Below are 16,868 nucleotides of genomic sequence, written 5' to 3'. Positions count from 1 at the left end.
AGACTTAAAAACCTCTAGGGATAGAGATTCTACCATCTCCCGAGGTGACCCATTCCAGTACTTCACCACCCTCCTAGTGAAATAGTTTTCCTAATGTCCAACCTACACCTCTCCCACTGTAACTTGAGACCATTGCTCCTTGTTCTGCCGTCTGTCGCTACTGTGAACAGCCTCTCTCCATCCTCTTTGAAACCTTCCTTCAGGAAATTGAAGGCTGCTATCAAATCCCCCCTCACTCTTCTCTTCTGCAGACTAAACAAAGTCTCACTTCTGCAGATGAGAACCAGTATGTACTTCTAGGATATTTTTTTCCTGAATCAACTAGCAGAGAGAATTTTGATCTCTAGTTAATTACATGTATAAATCTGAGTGTTTTGTTAGGCTATTTTTTGAGGCGTGCATCCTTGATGCATTTTAATTAGTAGCACTTAAGATGATTGCTAACAAAAGAAATAAAATCTCCTTTTCATAAGTAAGAGACTGAAGGAGAGAACTAGATTTAGGTTATGCATATCTGAATGATAAATTCAGTAAGATTGTAACTGACCTTTTTTGTCACTACAAGATGTGTATAGGGTTCTTCTTTGTAATATATATGTAAAGGCAACAAGTTTGAGTTAATAAACTTTAATATAGAATAAAATATTGATTTATTCTCCTAGGTTGGGTTCCTATATTGCTGGTGTCATAGCCACTGTGAAGTATTTGTAAGATGTCTGTCAGCAGCAGTAGAACCAGAAAAATCAATGTTAATATTAAAAACTGTCTTCCAAAGTACATGTCAATATTTATTCAGGGATAAGTGAATTTTTCTGAACATTCGTAATATTGTAACATATAATATGGCTACCGTTTCCTTTTACGAACAATGTCTGCCTTTCTCAATCACCTCTGCTGCAATAAAACAGTTTGATAGGCTTGAATGGTGCTCCCAGGTCCATCCCTATTCTTTGCCTTTCCTTGTAATTTTATGTATGCCTACCCTGCAGTGTAAGAACAGGATCAGGCTCAAGCCTTCCCCCCTCCTCCTTTCAAGTACACACATCATGCTAAACTAGGGCTAGTATCTAGAGCTACAGATACAAGTCTAAATCACATTGGGACTCCATGTTAAAATCCTGTTGCTTTGCAGTGTAGACACAGCCCCACTTAACTCTTGTTTTGGGAGTCTGCCTGAAGAATCCCACAATCCCATGGGATAACTTTCTTAATTTCTGTCAATCTTCAGTCAACTCAATTCAAAATAGAAGCCACCCTCCCCAGTGTACTTCTTCTACTTCTTTCACTTCCTTCTAATCACTGAGGCTACATCTATGCTGTAGCCTTTTGTAGACAATGCAAATGAAGCTCTCGTTAGCATTTGTCATGCTGACATTTGCATATTCTCTGCCAATGCTTTTTGCAGAAGAGGTTTTTGCTCAAAAACAAGCAGTGTAGATAGGGACGTTTTGCGCAAAAAAAATCTTGTACAATATCCTGTATACCTCCTTTTTTGAGGTATAAGGGATCTTGTGCAAAAGGGGGATGTTGCTCAAAAAGGCCCCATCTACACTGCTTGTTTTTGCGCAAAAACCTCTTCCGCAAAAAGCATTGGCAGAGAATATTCAAATGACAGTGCGACAAATGCTAATGAACGCTTCATTTGCATTGTCTCTGCCAACAGAAGACTGCAGTGTAGACATAGCTTGAGAGGCAAACACACCATCAGGGAACCTTCTATTGTTGCAGTGGAGACCCAACAGAACAAGACTTTTACACTGCATGCTGCTTTGTGGGCATGAGAGCACGGCCAGATTTTGGTGACTTTTCAATGTCAAGTCAGTAAAACTGTCATCTTCAGCAAAAGTACTAAGAATAAGCACACATCAGCAGATCACTAAAAAGCTGGGAGCTTTGTAAATTTTCTGCACTGGTGACCAAGTCCAGGATTGGATTAAGCTGCAAGGAAGACCAGGGACCAGAGCTTCATCTCAGGCAACTCTCCAACCTCATGCTCATTTTATGAGGAATTTAACCAAGTGATGGGAACTGCTAGCCTGCAGCTAGCTGTTGTATATTGCATCCATGGACAGCCAGGACAGTGCCTTCCTGTCCCCTGAATCCATCATGAGAACTGCTGGAAGCAGGTGCCAAGAAAAGAGTAGAAAGTAATGGATTCTGAAACTGGTCCCAGTGTAGGCTATGGAATCAAATTCTAGGTCCATACTTATATCTGTTTGAGGCTCCCTCCCCCTGCCTAACAAACAGGCTGCTGCTCAGCCTGCAGCAAACATGGAGGAGAAAGAAGCCACACCTGTTCCCGGTAACTTTGAGTCCTGTTTAAAGTTTATTATTACAGCAATGGGAGGGATTTCTATTCTAGGAACCAATGAAGAAATTATGAGAAACTCTGGCTAATCAGATAATGTTGGATTGTATCTCAGTGCCTTGACATTCTCCTTCCCTCCTCCCCTGCCATGTTTAGTTCAAAATGGCAACTGGGAATTGCAAACAGTAAAAACATATTCTAAAATGTCTTTTTTACACGTTTGTTGGGGTCATTCATGTTTTCCTTTAAGTAGTAAAGGCTTTAAGTTTGACTTTATTTAATGGACTGTGGAGCTGCCTGGAAACAGTGAAGTCCATGTGTATTTGGGAAACAGTGTCTCATTTCCACATTTAGGGCACATCTGCACAACAGGGTAAAAGTTGAATTAAGCTATACACCTTGAGCTACATCAATTGTGTAGCTGAAGTCGAAATAAGTTATTTCAGCTTTTAGCGCTGTCTACAGAGCAGGAAGTCGAGGGAAGAACACTCTTCCTCACCGTTGTTTCGAAATAATGGCTTGCAGTGTAGACACGCTCTTCGTTATTTCAGAATAACATCAATTATTCCAAAATAACGCTGCTGTGTAGACATAGCAGTCATGTCAGTTAGAGATAATCCATGATGCCTGTGGGTGACAAAATCATTTCTCCCAGGTATGACTGGGGTATGAATTTTTGTCCAGAAATGTGCTGGGGGCAGAAGAGTAGGAAGGCTGTGGAGTTCTGTGTGTCTACATGCAAGTCATAAGGTAAGCCCATGTGTAAGCTAATGTAGCATCATGTTAATTTTCTCATGGATTCTGACCCTATCCTGGTTGCTGATGGCTGCAAACTTTCCCTGAAGTAGGAATTCCAGATTGATAGCCATATTGAGGGGAAAGGTGTATTTTTCAGAATCCCCCTCACTAGCTGATTAATCTCCTCTATTCATAGATATGATGTTCTATCACTGTCCGTTTTTATATATTTTTTTTTTATATATTTTTCTACATACACTTGATCCCTGCATACCTTCCTGGACATTCCATGCAAAAATGTTTCCATGGTGAAATTATGGTTGAGGTTCTTGAGAGGGTTGACAAGCAGGTCCATTACCGGCAGCAAAGGGTTGTAAGACTGGAGTAACTGTGTGCTGAGAAGCACAAGGAAAGGTTCAGACTTGCCACACAACTGGAAGACAAGGTTTCAGTGAGGGAGCAGGCACATGTATACAATTCCTAGAACAAGAACAGCAGCTTAGGGAGGAGCTCAACCGAGAACTGTTTCAGAGCCTATTTCCATCATGCCTGGAAGAGCATCGGCTCCTGCTGCCTCGTCCTGCAATAAAACTTTCCAACCAGAAGTAGCTTGAACAATTCAATGTTGGGGTGGCCCATGCATTCAAGCTCCATGAGTGTCTGGGCAGAGCAAGTAAACCCCATGCAACCTTCACTCATGAACACCTTCTGTGGCTACATTCATCGCTGTGTCAAGTGCATAGAAAACAGAGATGGGAAAGGAGAATGAAGAGCAATGGGATATTCATCCATAGAGGGTTTATATTGTGTCTTTTTGAAAATGTTCTTTTGTTACTTGTTTTGGGGTGTCATACTGGTGGCTGCCCTGCCTAGCAATGGATACCTATAGTACTATTTTAATATATTTATAAATAAACCCCTAAATGTCAGCAAGAAAGCTTGGTATTGTTTCATCATATCATACAATCATGATTTGAGATGATAAAGCTAAAAACAAGATCAGGAGTAATTAGACATTATTAAGCTAACACTATTCAACATGCAGTTAGGTATAGCAATCCAAAGTGCAGTAGTTTTTCCTTAGATGAGCCCTGTTGTTATGCCCCCTCTCCACCTGCCTTCATTATTTTTTGTGTGTAATTCATAAGATAATTGCATAGCAGTTCCCCCCACAAGCACATTCTTACAGGTACTATTTCCTCCTCTTTCACTGGACCATATGAGTTCCTAATGTGCAAGCATAAACCATCCCTGACTTCTGTTGCCTGGGTGCAGCTCCTGGGATGAGGCAAACCTGGGAAGTCGACAAATGCCTTTGATGTCGACCCCCGCGTGTCCTGAATTCCGCGCTGAGCCGACAAACAGCTGATCGGCTCAGCACGGCAGCCATGTAAATTTAAATGAAGCGGCGATTATTGAAATCGCCACTTCATTTTCCTATGCCTCGTAGTCTAATCTACATGCCTCTGTCGCCAGAGGCATGTAGTCTAAACGTACCCTTTGACTTGTCAGCATGCTACAGCATGGACAACAGTACCTCTGTTTCAAGCTTAGATTAGAAAAGCCTTAACATAAATTAAGATTCACAGTAAGTGCTCAAGGCTAGGATTCTCTAATGTGGGTCAGCTGACTTGACTCCAACTAACCCTGGGTTTACATTGAAGCATAGGATAGATCCTTTGTGAAAGATTTTTTTAAAGATTTCTTTCACTTAGTGCACTCAAAATATATGTACCATATGCTGGATTTTTCAAAATAACCTTTGAGAATATTAATTTGAATTTTTATTCCTAGACAACTATGATGCCATTTACTTTATAATTTTCCAAAATATTATGTTTGGGTTTTTTTCAGTTTGTGGATTCTTTGAGTGAGCTGGAGGCCTTAATGGAAAGAATGAAGAGGCTGCAAGAAGAAAAGGAGGAAGAGGAGGCCTCGCAGGAAGAAATGGCAACTCGCTTTGAAAAAGAGAAGAAAGAGAGTCTTCTAGTAGTTACTGGAGGTACTTTATCCTCTCTCTCATCCTTCTTTCTCTGCTCCATTATAACTAGAATTCTCTGGCCCAATCCAATTAGTAGACTTCAACAGTTACTCTAATTTGGATTTTCATAGCTCAGTAAGGCTGGCTCATGTCACTAGCTGTCTGAGATTTCTTGGTTCTCAAATATATTAAGTTTCATTGTTACTAGAAATTCAGTCTTCTTTCTTCAGTAAGGTCATGTCTACAGTAGGAAATTATTTCAAAATTACTAAATTTGACTTAAGAACTCCCAACTTACCAAATTCAAACTAGAATGTCTTCATTATGGGGAAGCATCAAAATTAATCCAAGGCAGGCTCCGTTAATGTGGACACGCTACCTTAGACTTACCTCCTACAGCTCCACACAAAGCACTATAGGGAGCTATAGGAGGCCTCCTGGAGAACAATTACTTCAAATTATTTGCACTGGAGTATCTATACTACCGTTATTTTAAAATTACTATTTTGGAATCAACATTACTCCTCTTGAAAAGCAGGAGTACAGCGTTCGAATTCTTCAGCCACTATTTGAAATAACAGGTTTGGTAGTGGGTACACACACACTGCTTATAAATTCAAATTTGGGGGTTATTTTGGAATAAGGTCTTAGTGTAGACTAGGACTAAGAAACTTGCAGACAACTTCAGGAGAAACTGCTCTTTCATACTACTATTTCTTTAAATCCAAGTTCATTCCTTAATAGGATTTTAAATAGCAGACTTCAACATTTTCAAATCCATTTCTGCAAATCCTTTGCTAATATTCTTGGAAGCTGATACTTTCTGTTCAAGAAATAAGTATGCTATAGATTATAGCAGTGTAGGCCCTACATTACTCCATCATTGAGCTTCAACCTTGTCCTGAAGGGACAATCTGAAGTTGAGGAGTTGGGTGGATTGAAATAATCTATTTTTGAGATGTTACTTGTCTATACATTATAGCCATTACCTCTGTTGTGATGGAGGTTTCATAAAACATGTTTAGCTTATTTCTATTCAAAATTCATAGTTGGAGAATTTGCCTTGCTATGTTTCTCTTCACTCCTGAGAATAATAGTGTCATCCATTGACTAGTGATAGTTGAAGTCTGCTTAACATGTGTGGCATTAATCAGAGTACCACCTGGCCTATTGATCAGCTCCGTCTTGTCAATTCTCCAACCCAGGTGCCTTTTACACGGCCTCGTTGTAAGAGCACCACTTCTGGACTGCTCACAGCACAAACTCCTGCATGTAGATTACTCCCAGCTGTAGTGTGAGTTCTGTATCAAGCCATTTCTGAATTATACTGTAGACCAACACCAACAAATTCCAATTTCCAGACTTGTCCCCAGAAGTGTATCTTTCATATTGCCCAGCTCTCTCCCGGACAATACAAGCTCTTATAAAGTCTAGCACTTGATCAATAGAAAATAATATCCACAAATCCCATTACCTCAAATGGAGTTTCCCAGATACTTCAGTCCAAACATACTTGTCTAGATAAAACAATAAAACAAGTTTATTATCAACAGAAAAATACAGGAAAATAAAAGGTAAAATACAAGTAACACCTAACGTAAGCTAAATGAATTCAAAGCAAAGGTTTCTTACCATATGCTTTTGCAGTCTTATTGGCAGGATGCCTTTCCACCAGGACTTCTCACTCCCCCGGTCCAGAGCTTCTTTCCTTGTCCTTCAGGGTTCTTGGTGCCTTGGGGGAGATAAGGAAGAATCACTTAAGCTATATCTGCACGAGCAGCTGAACTACAAAACTTCTGTTGTTCAAAGATGCTAATATCCCTCTCTTGCAACAAGAGAAAAGTTTTGCTGCAAAAAGTACCAGTATGAACAGCACGTTTAAAAATCTCAGAGGGGTAGCCCCATTAGTCTGTAATTAAAAAAAAAAAAAAAAACTAAAAAATGCATAGTTCTATAGCAAAGGCTTTTTGCTCCTTGCATCTGAAGAAGTAGGTTGTGCCCACAAAGGCTCATGATACTATATATGTATATTTTTGTTAGCCTCTAAGGTGCTACAGGACTACTCGTTTTTTAAGTATGAGCAGCATGTTGTCAACAGGAGCGCTCTTCTGCCAACAATACAAATGCTGCTCATTGGGGGTGAAAGTACATTTTTTGGGGGGAAAAAACCCAACGAACAGTGGCTATGCTGCCTGACTTTTTGCAAAATGGTTGTGTCTTTGAACTGTTTGTCATCATTAGATCTAAAAAAAATCTGTTGAGAATGTAATTTTCATTATCATGTAAGATCATTCAATTTAGATAACTGTGGCAAATACATAGAATTTGTCACAGTTTCTATTTTTGGATTTTATATTGCTGCCTATCACCACAGTATCTGCCCACCTTCTATGTAAAATCAATAGCAATAGTATTGTGTGGTGTAGGGTTTATCACCATTTTGGTTGGTAGGGAGCAAAGCTGTGTCATGTATCTTTGTCTCCCATAAAATTCAGGGATTAAAATATTTGGTGTCAACAGGCTGTATTTAAAAAAAAAAAAAAAACTTCAGGGGGTGATTACCTAGGACAGGTGCCATGCAGGTTTCTTCCCATACAGTTATGTCTTGGTTAATGAGCCAGCGAGAAGGTAAAGCATCCCTGTGAGTCTTAGATTAACTGATATTTTTAAAGGTGTGAACAATGGACATCTGGCAGCTTTTCTGTCAATGCATGTGGAAGTGAGCCAGCGTTTAATGTAAGGGTCAAATGCAGTCAGCTATGTGGTAATCAGCTTCTGAAAAGGTAGTTACACATCAAACCACCTGTTTGTTCAATGGATATAAATTGATTCCTGCTAGAGAGCCTGTCCTCAGTAACACATTGTTGGAACTCTTCAGGGCCATATAGTTACTGTAACTCTTGGCATAAGTTCAGCCTAGAGCTGAAGGTACTGTAGCACTCTTTGCTTTCCTATTGTTTTCAACTGATATCTACAAGCCAAAAGTCTTGTATCATTTAGTTCTTCAAATGACAGTCCTTGTAGGTGTTCCAAATGCAGGTGTGCATGCACACCATGTGCTGAAGCTGGAAGGTTTTGCAGCAATGTCCATTGGCCTTCACATGCAATTGTACGTAGCCTTGTGGTGGAGGCAAGATTGTCTGAAGCTGTGTGAGATGACACCTCCTCAGTAGCCTCTTATTTTCACCTGGTCAGAATCCGTGTAACAGGAAAAACCTAAACAAACAACAAATAGTTCAGTAGCACCTTAAAGACTAACAAAACATGTAGATGGTATCATGAGCTTTCGTGGGTGCGACCCACTTCTTCAGATGAGGCATGTGCTGTCTTAACACTTTGATAATTTGTATATTGTAAGAAAAACATGAACTATAGTTGTGTGTTGTAACTTAAAGGGTTGTTTTGTTTTTTGTAATAAACAGTACTATAAAAGGACATACCACTTTTGTTCAGTCTTACGTTTTCACTTCTCTTGAATATAGCCTGCTGTAATCTCAAATTCAGTAGGGCCAACTTGCCTTCCTTCTGAGCTCTGTGCTATTTCCATTCACCATTGAGACACACCTTCATTCTTCCTAACACTGTAGGCAGCATTAGGGTTATCATTGACATCTACCCCCTCAACTTATGCATAAATCCCAACTTTTCTTGCTTTGTCTCTGAAATTGAACTGTTGCTGCCTATTCCAACAAATAAATTTCTGATCCATTCCCAGATCATTTCAAATCTTCACTAATGAATTCTTCCCCTTCTCCAGATTTCTTGTTACTAACCTCATTCTCTAATCCAATCTTTCAGTCTGTTTAAAAACATCTTGCCCCTTGTTTCAGAGTTTTAATGAGTTTTAGAAAATCTCTGAAAGAGGGAGAAGAGTAAGAATAAATGTTTACTTGAAACTCGTAAATCAAACAAATTACTTTGAATTAGACATTGACAAATATGCACACATGAAGTATCATAAACTGAATGGAAATTGATTGAAATTCTCCCAACACTCTTCCTACACCAACATTTATCCTCTTTTTTTTTGTACATTGAATTAGTTGCAAACCTTCTAAATACTTTGGTCAGTGCACCTTATAGTTTGTAGTCTTTGTTGAGGAGTGGGTTAGAAGGGTACAACAGCTTCCATACTTATACACAGCATTTTTCTGTCCTTCTCAGCATTTGATGATGAAATTGTTTCTACATCGGATGTCTCCCGCTATGTTGAAGATCCTGGTTTTGGGTACAAAGACTTTGCCAGGAGGGGAGAAGAACATCTGCCAACATTCCGAGCTCAGGTACTTTAAATGCACTTATTTTTAAAAATAAATTAACGCCAGCATTCTCAGGGCATATCTGAATGAATACTTGCTGTTCTGCAAGCTAGGGCACCCATTTACAGCACATTAGCATGCCTTGCACTCACTGTATATGTGGACTGTGCTGCTGCACACTTAAAGTTCCCTATTGCCCTTTGATGTACTGTAGCTTTATGCCTCATAGCAAGTAAAGACTTGCAGATATGCCCTAAGTCTCTCTCTACTGGAAAAATAAGATGGAGTAGTAGCAGAAAATTCTTTTTAAATGCCCATGCCCAAGCAGAGGACCAAAAGCTGGTCTACACTGAAAAATTAGATCACCATTGCTAAATTCCTCAGTGGTCTGAAAGGGGTACAGTTAAGCCAACCTAATTCCTGATACAGATAGTGCTAGATCTAGAATTCTTCTGTCAACCTACCTACTGCCTTACAGGAGGGTAGATTACCTATAACAATGTATAGATACTGGTCACTGGAGTATTTGTTTCTACTGAAGTTCAGGTGCTGCAGCCATGCCACTGTAGTGTTAAGTGTAGATATAGCCCAAGTAGATAACTGTTCCTTATGGTATATTTTTATATTTGTAGCATTTTGTTCAGTCAGCTGTTAGATTATCACAAATGAGGAGACTTCCATAGCTTCAGTTGGATGACTAGCCCCCTGCCACCCACATTAATTGTAATAACCAGGCCATGGTGCAGTAGGTCTTCTATTGTATTAACAGAAGAAGTGTATGTAACTGGTATCTGTTTTATGTCTGTGCAGTGTCTAGCACTGTAGGGCCCTAATCCTTGACTAGGGCTCCTATGTACTATTACGATACAAATAAAAACAAAAAAGAAAGCTCTAGGGCTACGTCTAGACTGGCATGATTTTCCGCAAATGCTTTTAACGGAAAAGTTTTTCCGTTAAAAGCATTTGCGGAAAAGAGCGTCTAGATTGGCATGGACGCTTTTCTGCAAAAGCACTTCTTGCGGAAAAGCGTCCGTGCCAATCTAGATGCGGTTTTGCGCAAGAAAGCCCCGATTGCCATTTTTGCCATGGGGGCTTTTTCGCGCAAAACAGTTTTTAGCTGTCTACACTGGCCCTCTTGCGCAAAAACATTTCCGGAAAAGGGCTTTTGCCCGAATGGGAACGTCAAAGCATTTGTGCAAGAAGCACTGATTTCGGACAGTAGAATGTCAGTGCTTTTGTGCAAAATCAAGCAGCCAGTGTAGACAGCTGGCAAGTTTTTGCACAAAAGCAGGCGCTTTTGCGGAAAAACTTGCCAGTCTAGATGCAGCCTAGGTGTTTGATCACCTGGGAAACTAATATTAAAAAACTGCAAGTAATGGGAAAATCTTTAATCATGTCAGAGCACTTGTATACAAAAGAAAATTCCTTGGTAAAATATGGTAGGTCGTGGTTTCTCTCAACAGACATAATAAGGCTTGTCTATACTTGAAAGTTAATTTGGATTAAAGTAGAGTGTTAAAGCTCAGTAGCTATTCCTAAATAATGCCATGTGTTGACAAGCTCGTAAATTTACAGCGGTCTGTGATGATCAGTATGAATTCACGCTGCAATTTTTCATGTACAGTAAACCATATTTTGGGAGGAAACACACATACAGGTTGGACCTCCCTGATCCAGTATCCTCAGAACCTGAGTGGTCCTAAACCAGGGAGTTTTCCAGACTTGAGAAGTCAAGGCTCTCCTCCTGGGCATCAGCCCCGTTCCCACCCCTGACCAGGGCTGCACTTCCTGCTGCAGCAGTCTTGCTGCCGCCAGCCCCAGCCGGGACTGCACTCCCAGCCACGCCATCCCTGCTGCTGCCAGCCCTGGCCAGGGCTGCACTCCCCACTGCAGGTCTGGGCTGCACTCCTGGCCTCGGGCTCTGCTGCCACCAGCTGGGGCTGTGCTTCTGACCCTGGCCACCCCTATTCCCAGCCAGGCTGTCTGGTCCAGCAATATCTATGGTGTTGCCAGACCAGAGAGTACCATATTTTAGAGTTTCCACCTGGGCCACCGCAGAGTAGGGAATGTTAACTGGTAAACCTCAGCCAGCCCGCCCCTCTCCCCCCACTGCAGGTTACATGCTGGCTCCCCAGGAGTAGGGCCGGCAGGAGCTGCCAGCCCTGCTCCTGGGGAACCAGCTACAGAGCCCACAGCAAAGCTTCCACCGGAGCAGAGCCAGCAGAAGGTAGCTAGCCTCACTCCTGGGAATGCGGCTTCACTGTGACACCAAAGCCTCCTCCACATGTTCGGAGCTAGTAGCCCTTACCAGCCCTGCTCCCAGGGCGGCTTCACTGTGAACTCTGCAATATAGAGCTTAAAAAGTAGTTATACAGTTAACTTTTTAAGCGACATTTTACATCCATACCACAGAAGTGTATTATGAACAGGAATATGGCCAAGTTTGTGCTTGTGAGATCAAAGATACTGCTGGAATTTCTAGGAACTTTAGAAGACTCTCCTGGGAGAAAACTGATAATCATCATTGGCTTGAGACAATGTTAGGCATGTACAGTACTGCTTCTGAAGAGCTGTAGGGAAGGTTATACTAAAATGTCTCTGTTGGCAGGCAAGGATTTACAGTTACTGTCTTCTAGCTTCAAAAGTTTCACCTTCTTCTGAATAGCTAAATTGTTCAATTGCTTAATAGGCTGAATGGTGCTAGAATATGAGACACTTTTTCGTAATCGGATCTTCTGTTGTAACAAGTGTATTACAAAAGCACTCAGACAGAGACCTCAGTGATGGAGCAAGGACTCATTATTCTAGGCACTTTATGAACATAGGATAAGATAATCCCTGCCCCAAAGTGGTTACATGTAAAGTAGTAGCCTGCAAAACTGTTGCTGCTCAGGCACTGTTGGCAGCATTTTTCATTCTGCTACCTCTTTTTTTTTTTTTTAATCATTGGTGCATGAGTGAAGTCTTTAAGGAACAAGACATTCCCAGTCTTCTGCTCTAGCTCATAGCTTACCAAAGCAGCAGTTGCTGAATAATATCAGGGTGAATATTTTCTAATCTGAACCAAATCTGCAGGACCTCAGGATTAAAGCAGACCTTGTCAGAGAAAATTTACTGATCAAAACCTCCCTTTGGTGCAGGGACAGAACAATTAAATTAATAAAGCAGAATGAGATAACAAGATCTTCAGGTGGGAGAGAAACCAGAGGGAGGATCAGCTGGGTATGTATGGCACTATTTTCATATTTATGCATCACTAATGTATTTCTTTATGCTCTTACAGGATTATACCTGGGAAAATCATGGCTTCTCCCTTGTGAACAGGCTTTATTCTGATATTGGGCATCTCCTGGATGAGAAGTTTCGAATGGTCTACAACCTCACATACAACACTATGGCTACGCATGAAGGTGTTGACACAACCATGTTGAGAAGAGCTTTATTTAACTACGTTCACTGTATGTTTGGAATCAGGTTTGTGACAAATTGACCTGTTTAATAAGTATATTTGGAAACATACAAGCTAAATATATTTACTTCAGGATAGGAACAGAAATTTTGATCACACTAAAGCAGTGTTTTAGAATTGGTGTCTGTGGCTTTTAGATTTGTTTTCTGCAGTGAAATTGATACAAATACTGGTGGCAGTATAATTTAATCAATTTTAAAAAATGGTTTTTACAGAATCAAATTAGGATTGATATTTTTACAGAAATCTGTCTTCTCTGAACTCATGGACAACATTGTCAGGTCAGAAAAAAGTAAATAACTGCACTATTTAAAAGGCTCTGAGGAACTGAGGAACTTTTGTTTTTCTTTGAGTAGTGTCCCTATAGGCTCGCCATGTCAGGAAGTGTGAACACCTATTCGCTGTTGATCAGTGATGTTCAGCACTGTCTGTGAATCCCTGCCTGTGCCTCAGATACTCTCATGCTCTGGTATAGGAGTATACTACCTAGTGCTACACCTGTTCCTTTCTCAACCACCTATGGCTTGACATGGAACATCATTGTGTCCATTAGCTAGCTACCAAACTAGCTACACAGCTTGCTACCTCTCTCACGTGTAATTCCTTCTTTTCTCAATATATCTTTATTTTTGTATTTTTGGCTCTGTTCTTGCTTTTTTTGGGCGGGGAGGAACATAACCCCTTTCTCTTAATTTTGCCTCCCCTACTGTCTTATGCTGATGATTTCAAAGCCATTCAAGATCTTTACCAAAAATCCTACATATTCCATTGGAAGAGACATAAGAACACCAACATTCCCTATTGGACAATCTTTATACATCTCCAGGCAAAATCATCTTGCCCCTCAGTGACGTTCTTTTGACCTCTGTGTAGCAAACTCTAATTACTATACTAACTGTGTGTAAATGGGATGACAGAAAATACAACCCAAAGACTCAGAATGTTTTGGGGGTTTTCCCCTTCCATTATTCACCCAACTCCCTGGTCAGAGAGGCAGTTATTGAATGGAACAGATAATATGTTGGTTCCACTCAACATGGAGCTCCTTTTCTTGCAGCCTGATCCCACTATGCTTCATGATAGATCCCTCTTTAAATAGTCTGAGGTGCACACTCTCAAAACCTTATAATCCACGGCAAATGAACCCCCTCAGGAAGTGATCTTCCGTATCAATATATTAGAACTCAGAGTGGTTTGTTATGCAAGTCATGTCAGGGGCCATTCAGTCAAAATAATATTGGATGACAGAGCAGCTAAGCAGCTATACATTATACCAGTTGTCAAGAAGGAGGAAGACCCCAGTATTTATACATCAAATGGGCACATAAAATGTGTGACTGGTTTGTATTACCCCACATACAGATCACAATATTTTAACTGCCAGGACTGCAGAATCAGTGGTGAACTCCCTTATCAGCATCAACCATGAGTGGGAGATGAATGAGGTATTCCAGATGTTACATGTGTCATTCACAAATCTTTGTAACTCCATCTAATGTGAAGTGTACTCAGCTTTCCTCAAGGGAAGTGAATGGTTGTAAACAAAAAGGAGATGCCTTAGTCATTGCTTGACCTCATATATTGGTATATGTTTATCCCCTGACTTCTTTACTTCACTTCTTGGATAAACTTAACAAGACAAAAATAAGTAGCCATCCTCCATAGCACAGTATTCAAAGAGCCAGAGCTGGTTTGCATGCCCCTGTGATTGTCTCTTCTCTGACCACAAATCTTGTCACCCAGAAGTTGGGCTCCATCACCCACCCAAACTTATCAGTAGTTCATCTCAGGGTGTAGCTATTTAGATGGCTCCCTAATGTAGAACAAGACTGCTTTTCATAATACAAACAGTACTGCTTCGTAGCAGAAAACTTACCTGCAGAAGTGGAAATGACTTCATGCAGTCACCAATATATATTGCCTTTCAAGTCGTGTGTAATGCACCATCTCTATTACCTGTTCAATTTAAAAGCCGGGGGATTATTGCTGAGTTCCATGAAAGTTCACCTAGTTGCTGTCACAGCTTTTCTCTCCCTATCACAGGGTTTTCAGTCTTCACCTACCCAGCCCCTATGAGGGCCTGTTCACTCTTCCCTTCTGTCAAGGAACTTCTATATAATGGGACTTCAGCTCTCAATGTGCTTAAAAAACAAACAAAACACCCAGTTGAACCATGACAAATATTCATCTGTCCCGTAATGCCTCATTCCTTATAGGTGGCTTACGCACTATACACAGTGTTCTGTTAAATAAGGTCTCTTGCTGGTGTTTATTTCAAGTCTCAGTATTCAAGAGGAGAAACGAGCCTCCATACACTGAACGTAAGAAGACCCCTTGCTTTTTACCCATATAGGACTAGGCCCTTTAGGGCTTCACCCAGTCCTTTCATCTCAATTGCAGAATGCACGAAAAAAGATGCAGTTTCCATGCAAACTGTTCAAATGGATTTCAGGATGCCTCTTAACCAGTTACAAGCCTCGGTGGTTTACACACACATACTTGTACATGCGCGCACACACAAGTTATTGTTCATTCCATTGGGTACTGAAAAACATACAGTTCTTGATATCTGCAGGGCAGCCATCTAGTCTTCACTGCATATGTTTTACTGGCACTGAGCTCTTCCATTTTTAGAGATTAAATTGCTCCAGTCATGCTTTTGTACTGAATCCACCTCTTTGGCACTCTCCTCCATAAATGCTCATGAATCTTCTGATATGGAACACACATAGGGACACTACTCAAAACAGGAGTTAACTGGAATTCTTCAAGGTATGTCCCTGTGGGTATTCCACTTCCCACCCTTCTTCCCCTCTGCCTTAAAATCTTTCACTGGACTTCACTGGATTGAAAAGGAACTAGCCTGCTGGCTGGTCTGCCTCCCTCCCAAATGCCCTTGTTCCAGAGCATGAGGATTTCTGGGCTGCAGGCACGGACTTGTGGACATAGTTTGCAAAATCAAAAGTGTATAGGTATGTGCATGCCCTGATACTGAACCACTCATAAGGTAATGAATCTCGAACATCTCCAGTTACTGTACAGGATAAATAACTGTTCCTTCTAGTATTTCAGTTCATAAAAACATGTAGTTTCAGAATTTAAAAAACCATGTGGGTCCAAAAAAATATTCAGTCTGCCTTATTTTGCTTAGGTATGATGATTATGATTATGGGGAAGTTAATCAGTTACTTGAACGCAGCCTGAAGGTTTACATTAAGACAGTGACCTGCTACCCAGAGAGAACTACCAAGCGCATGTACGATAGTTATTGGCGTCAGTTCAAGCATTCAGAGAAGGTAAGTGTTTCATAGCCAAACACGTTAGATAAGAGGCCCTGTGCTGTGCAAACAGTGCAAATAATAAGATGGTTTGCAAAAGGGTGTGTATAGGAGAGCTAACTTTCTTAACCGTAAAATAAAAGCTTAAATATTAAGTACTGTACAGCAAAACAATACATGTTAGTTCTATGAATGTTAAATTTAACTGTTGCAAAAACATTTTCTTAATGAGCAAACTGTGGACAGTCTCTTGTGATTCCTATATGAAGCTAGATCAGGGATTCTCAAACTTCATTGCACCATGACTCCCTTGCACCCTCACCCCCCTCTGATAATAAAAATTACTACAGGTTGGACCTCCTTGGTCCGGCACCCTTGAGACCTGAGTCATCCAGACCAGGGAGTTTGCTGGACCAGTGCTCCCCTGCTGGCTGCCCTGCTGCCAGTTCATTTCTCTGGCACTCCCAAGGCTGGGGCTCCCCTGCCACTGCCTCACTAAAGCTGGTCCAGCTGAAGCTCCCCACCCATTACGCTGGGGCTTGCCAGGGGTTCCCCAGCCAGGGCTCCCCGGCCACTTCCAGCCCCACTGCCTCTGGGGGTTTCCGGCTGGGGCTGCCTAGCTGCTGCTGTCCGGCTGCTACCAACCCCACTACCTCATGGAGCTTTTTGGTCCAGCAACATCCATGGCCAAAATACTGCTCTTTTTGTCCTTTCTCTAATCTATAAAACTTTTTCTGAACTGCTACTATAGATGCCTCCAATCATGATGATTGGATCTTCAATAGAAGCAGACTTTCTTAAAGACCTGTAATAGATGAGATAAAGCTACAGTTGA

General features: G+C 41.1%; 1 protein-coding gene across 2 annotated transcripts in view; it reads left to right on the top strand.

Annotated features, from left to right (window-relative positions):
* SESN3 (sestrin 3) overlaps positions 1-16,868 on the top strand; it is a 66,306-nt gene that overhangs the window by 39,520 nt on the left and 9,918 nt on the right. For both annotated transcript variants that reach the window (XM_089775725.1, XM_089775726.1), the window contains exons 6-9: positions 4,901-5,048; positions 9,192-9,310; positions 12,570-12,760; positions 15,907-16,051. In XM_089775725.1, coding sequence (XP_089631851.1) covers positions 4,901-5,048; positions 9,192-9,310; positions 12,570-12,760; positions 15,907-16,051 — 603 coding nt within the window. The remainder of the gene's footprint in view (positions 1-4,900; positions 5,049-9,191; positions 9,311-12,569; positions 12,761-15,906; positions 16,052-16,868) is intronic.

The sequence above is a fragment of the Pelodiscus sinensis genome, chromosome 1 (assembly GCF_052426305.1).
Source record: "Pelodiscus sinensis isolate ZL-2025 chromosome 1, ASM5242630v1, whole genome shotgun sequence".
NCBI lineage: Eukaryota > Metazoa > Chordata > Testudines > Trionychidae > Pelodiscus > Pelodiscus sinensis.
This window is presented reverse-complemented; position numbering and strand designations above follow the sequence as displayed.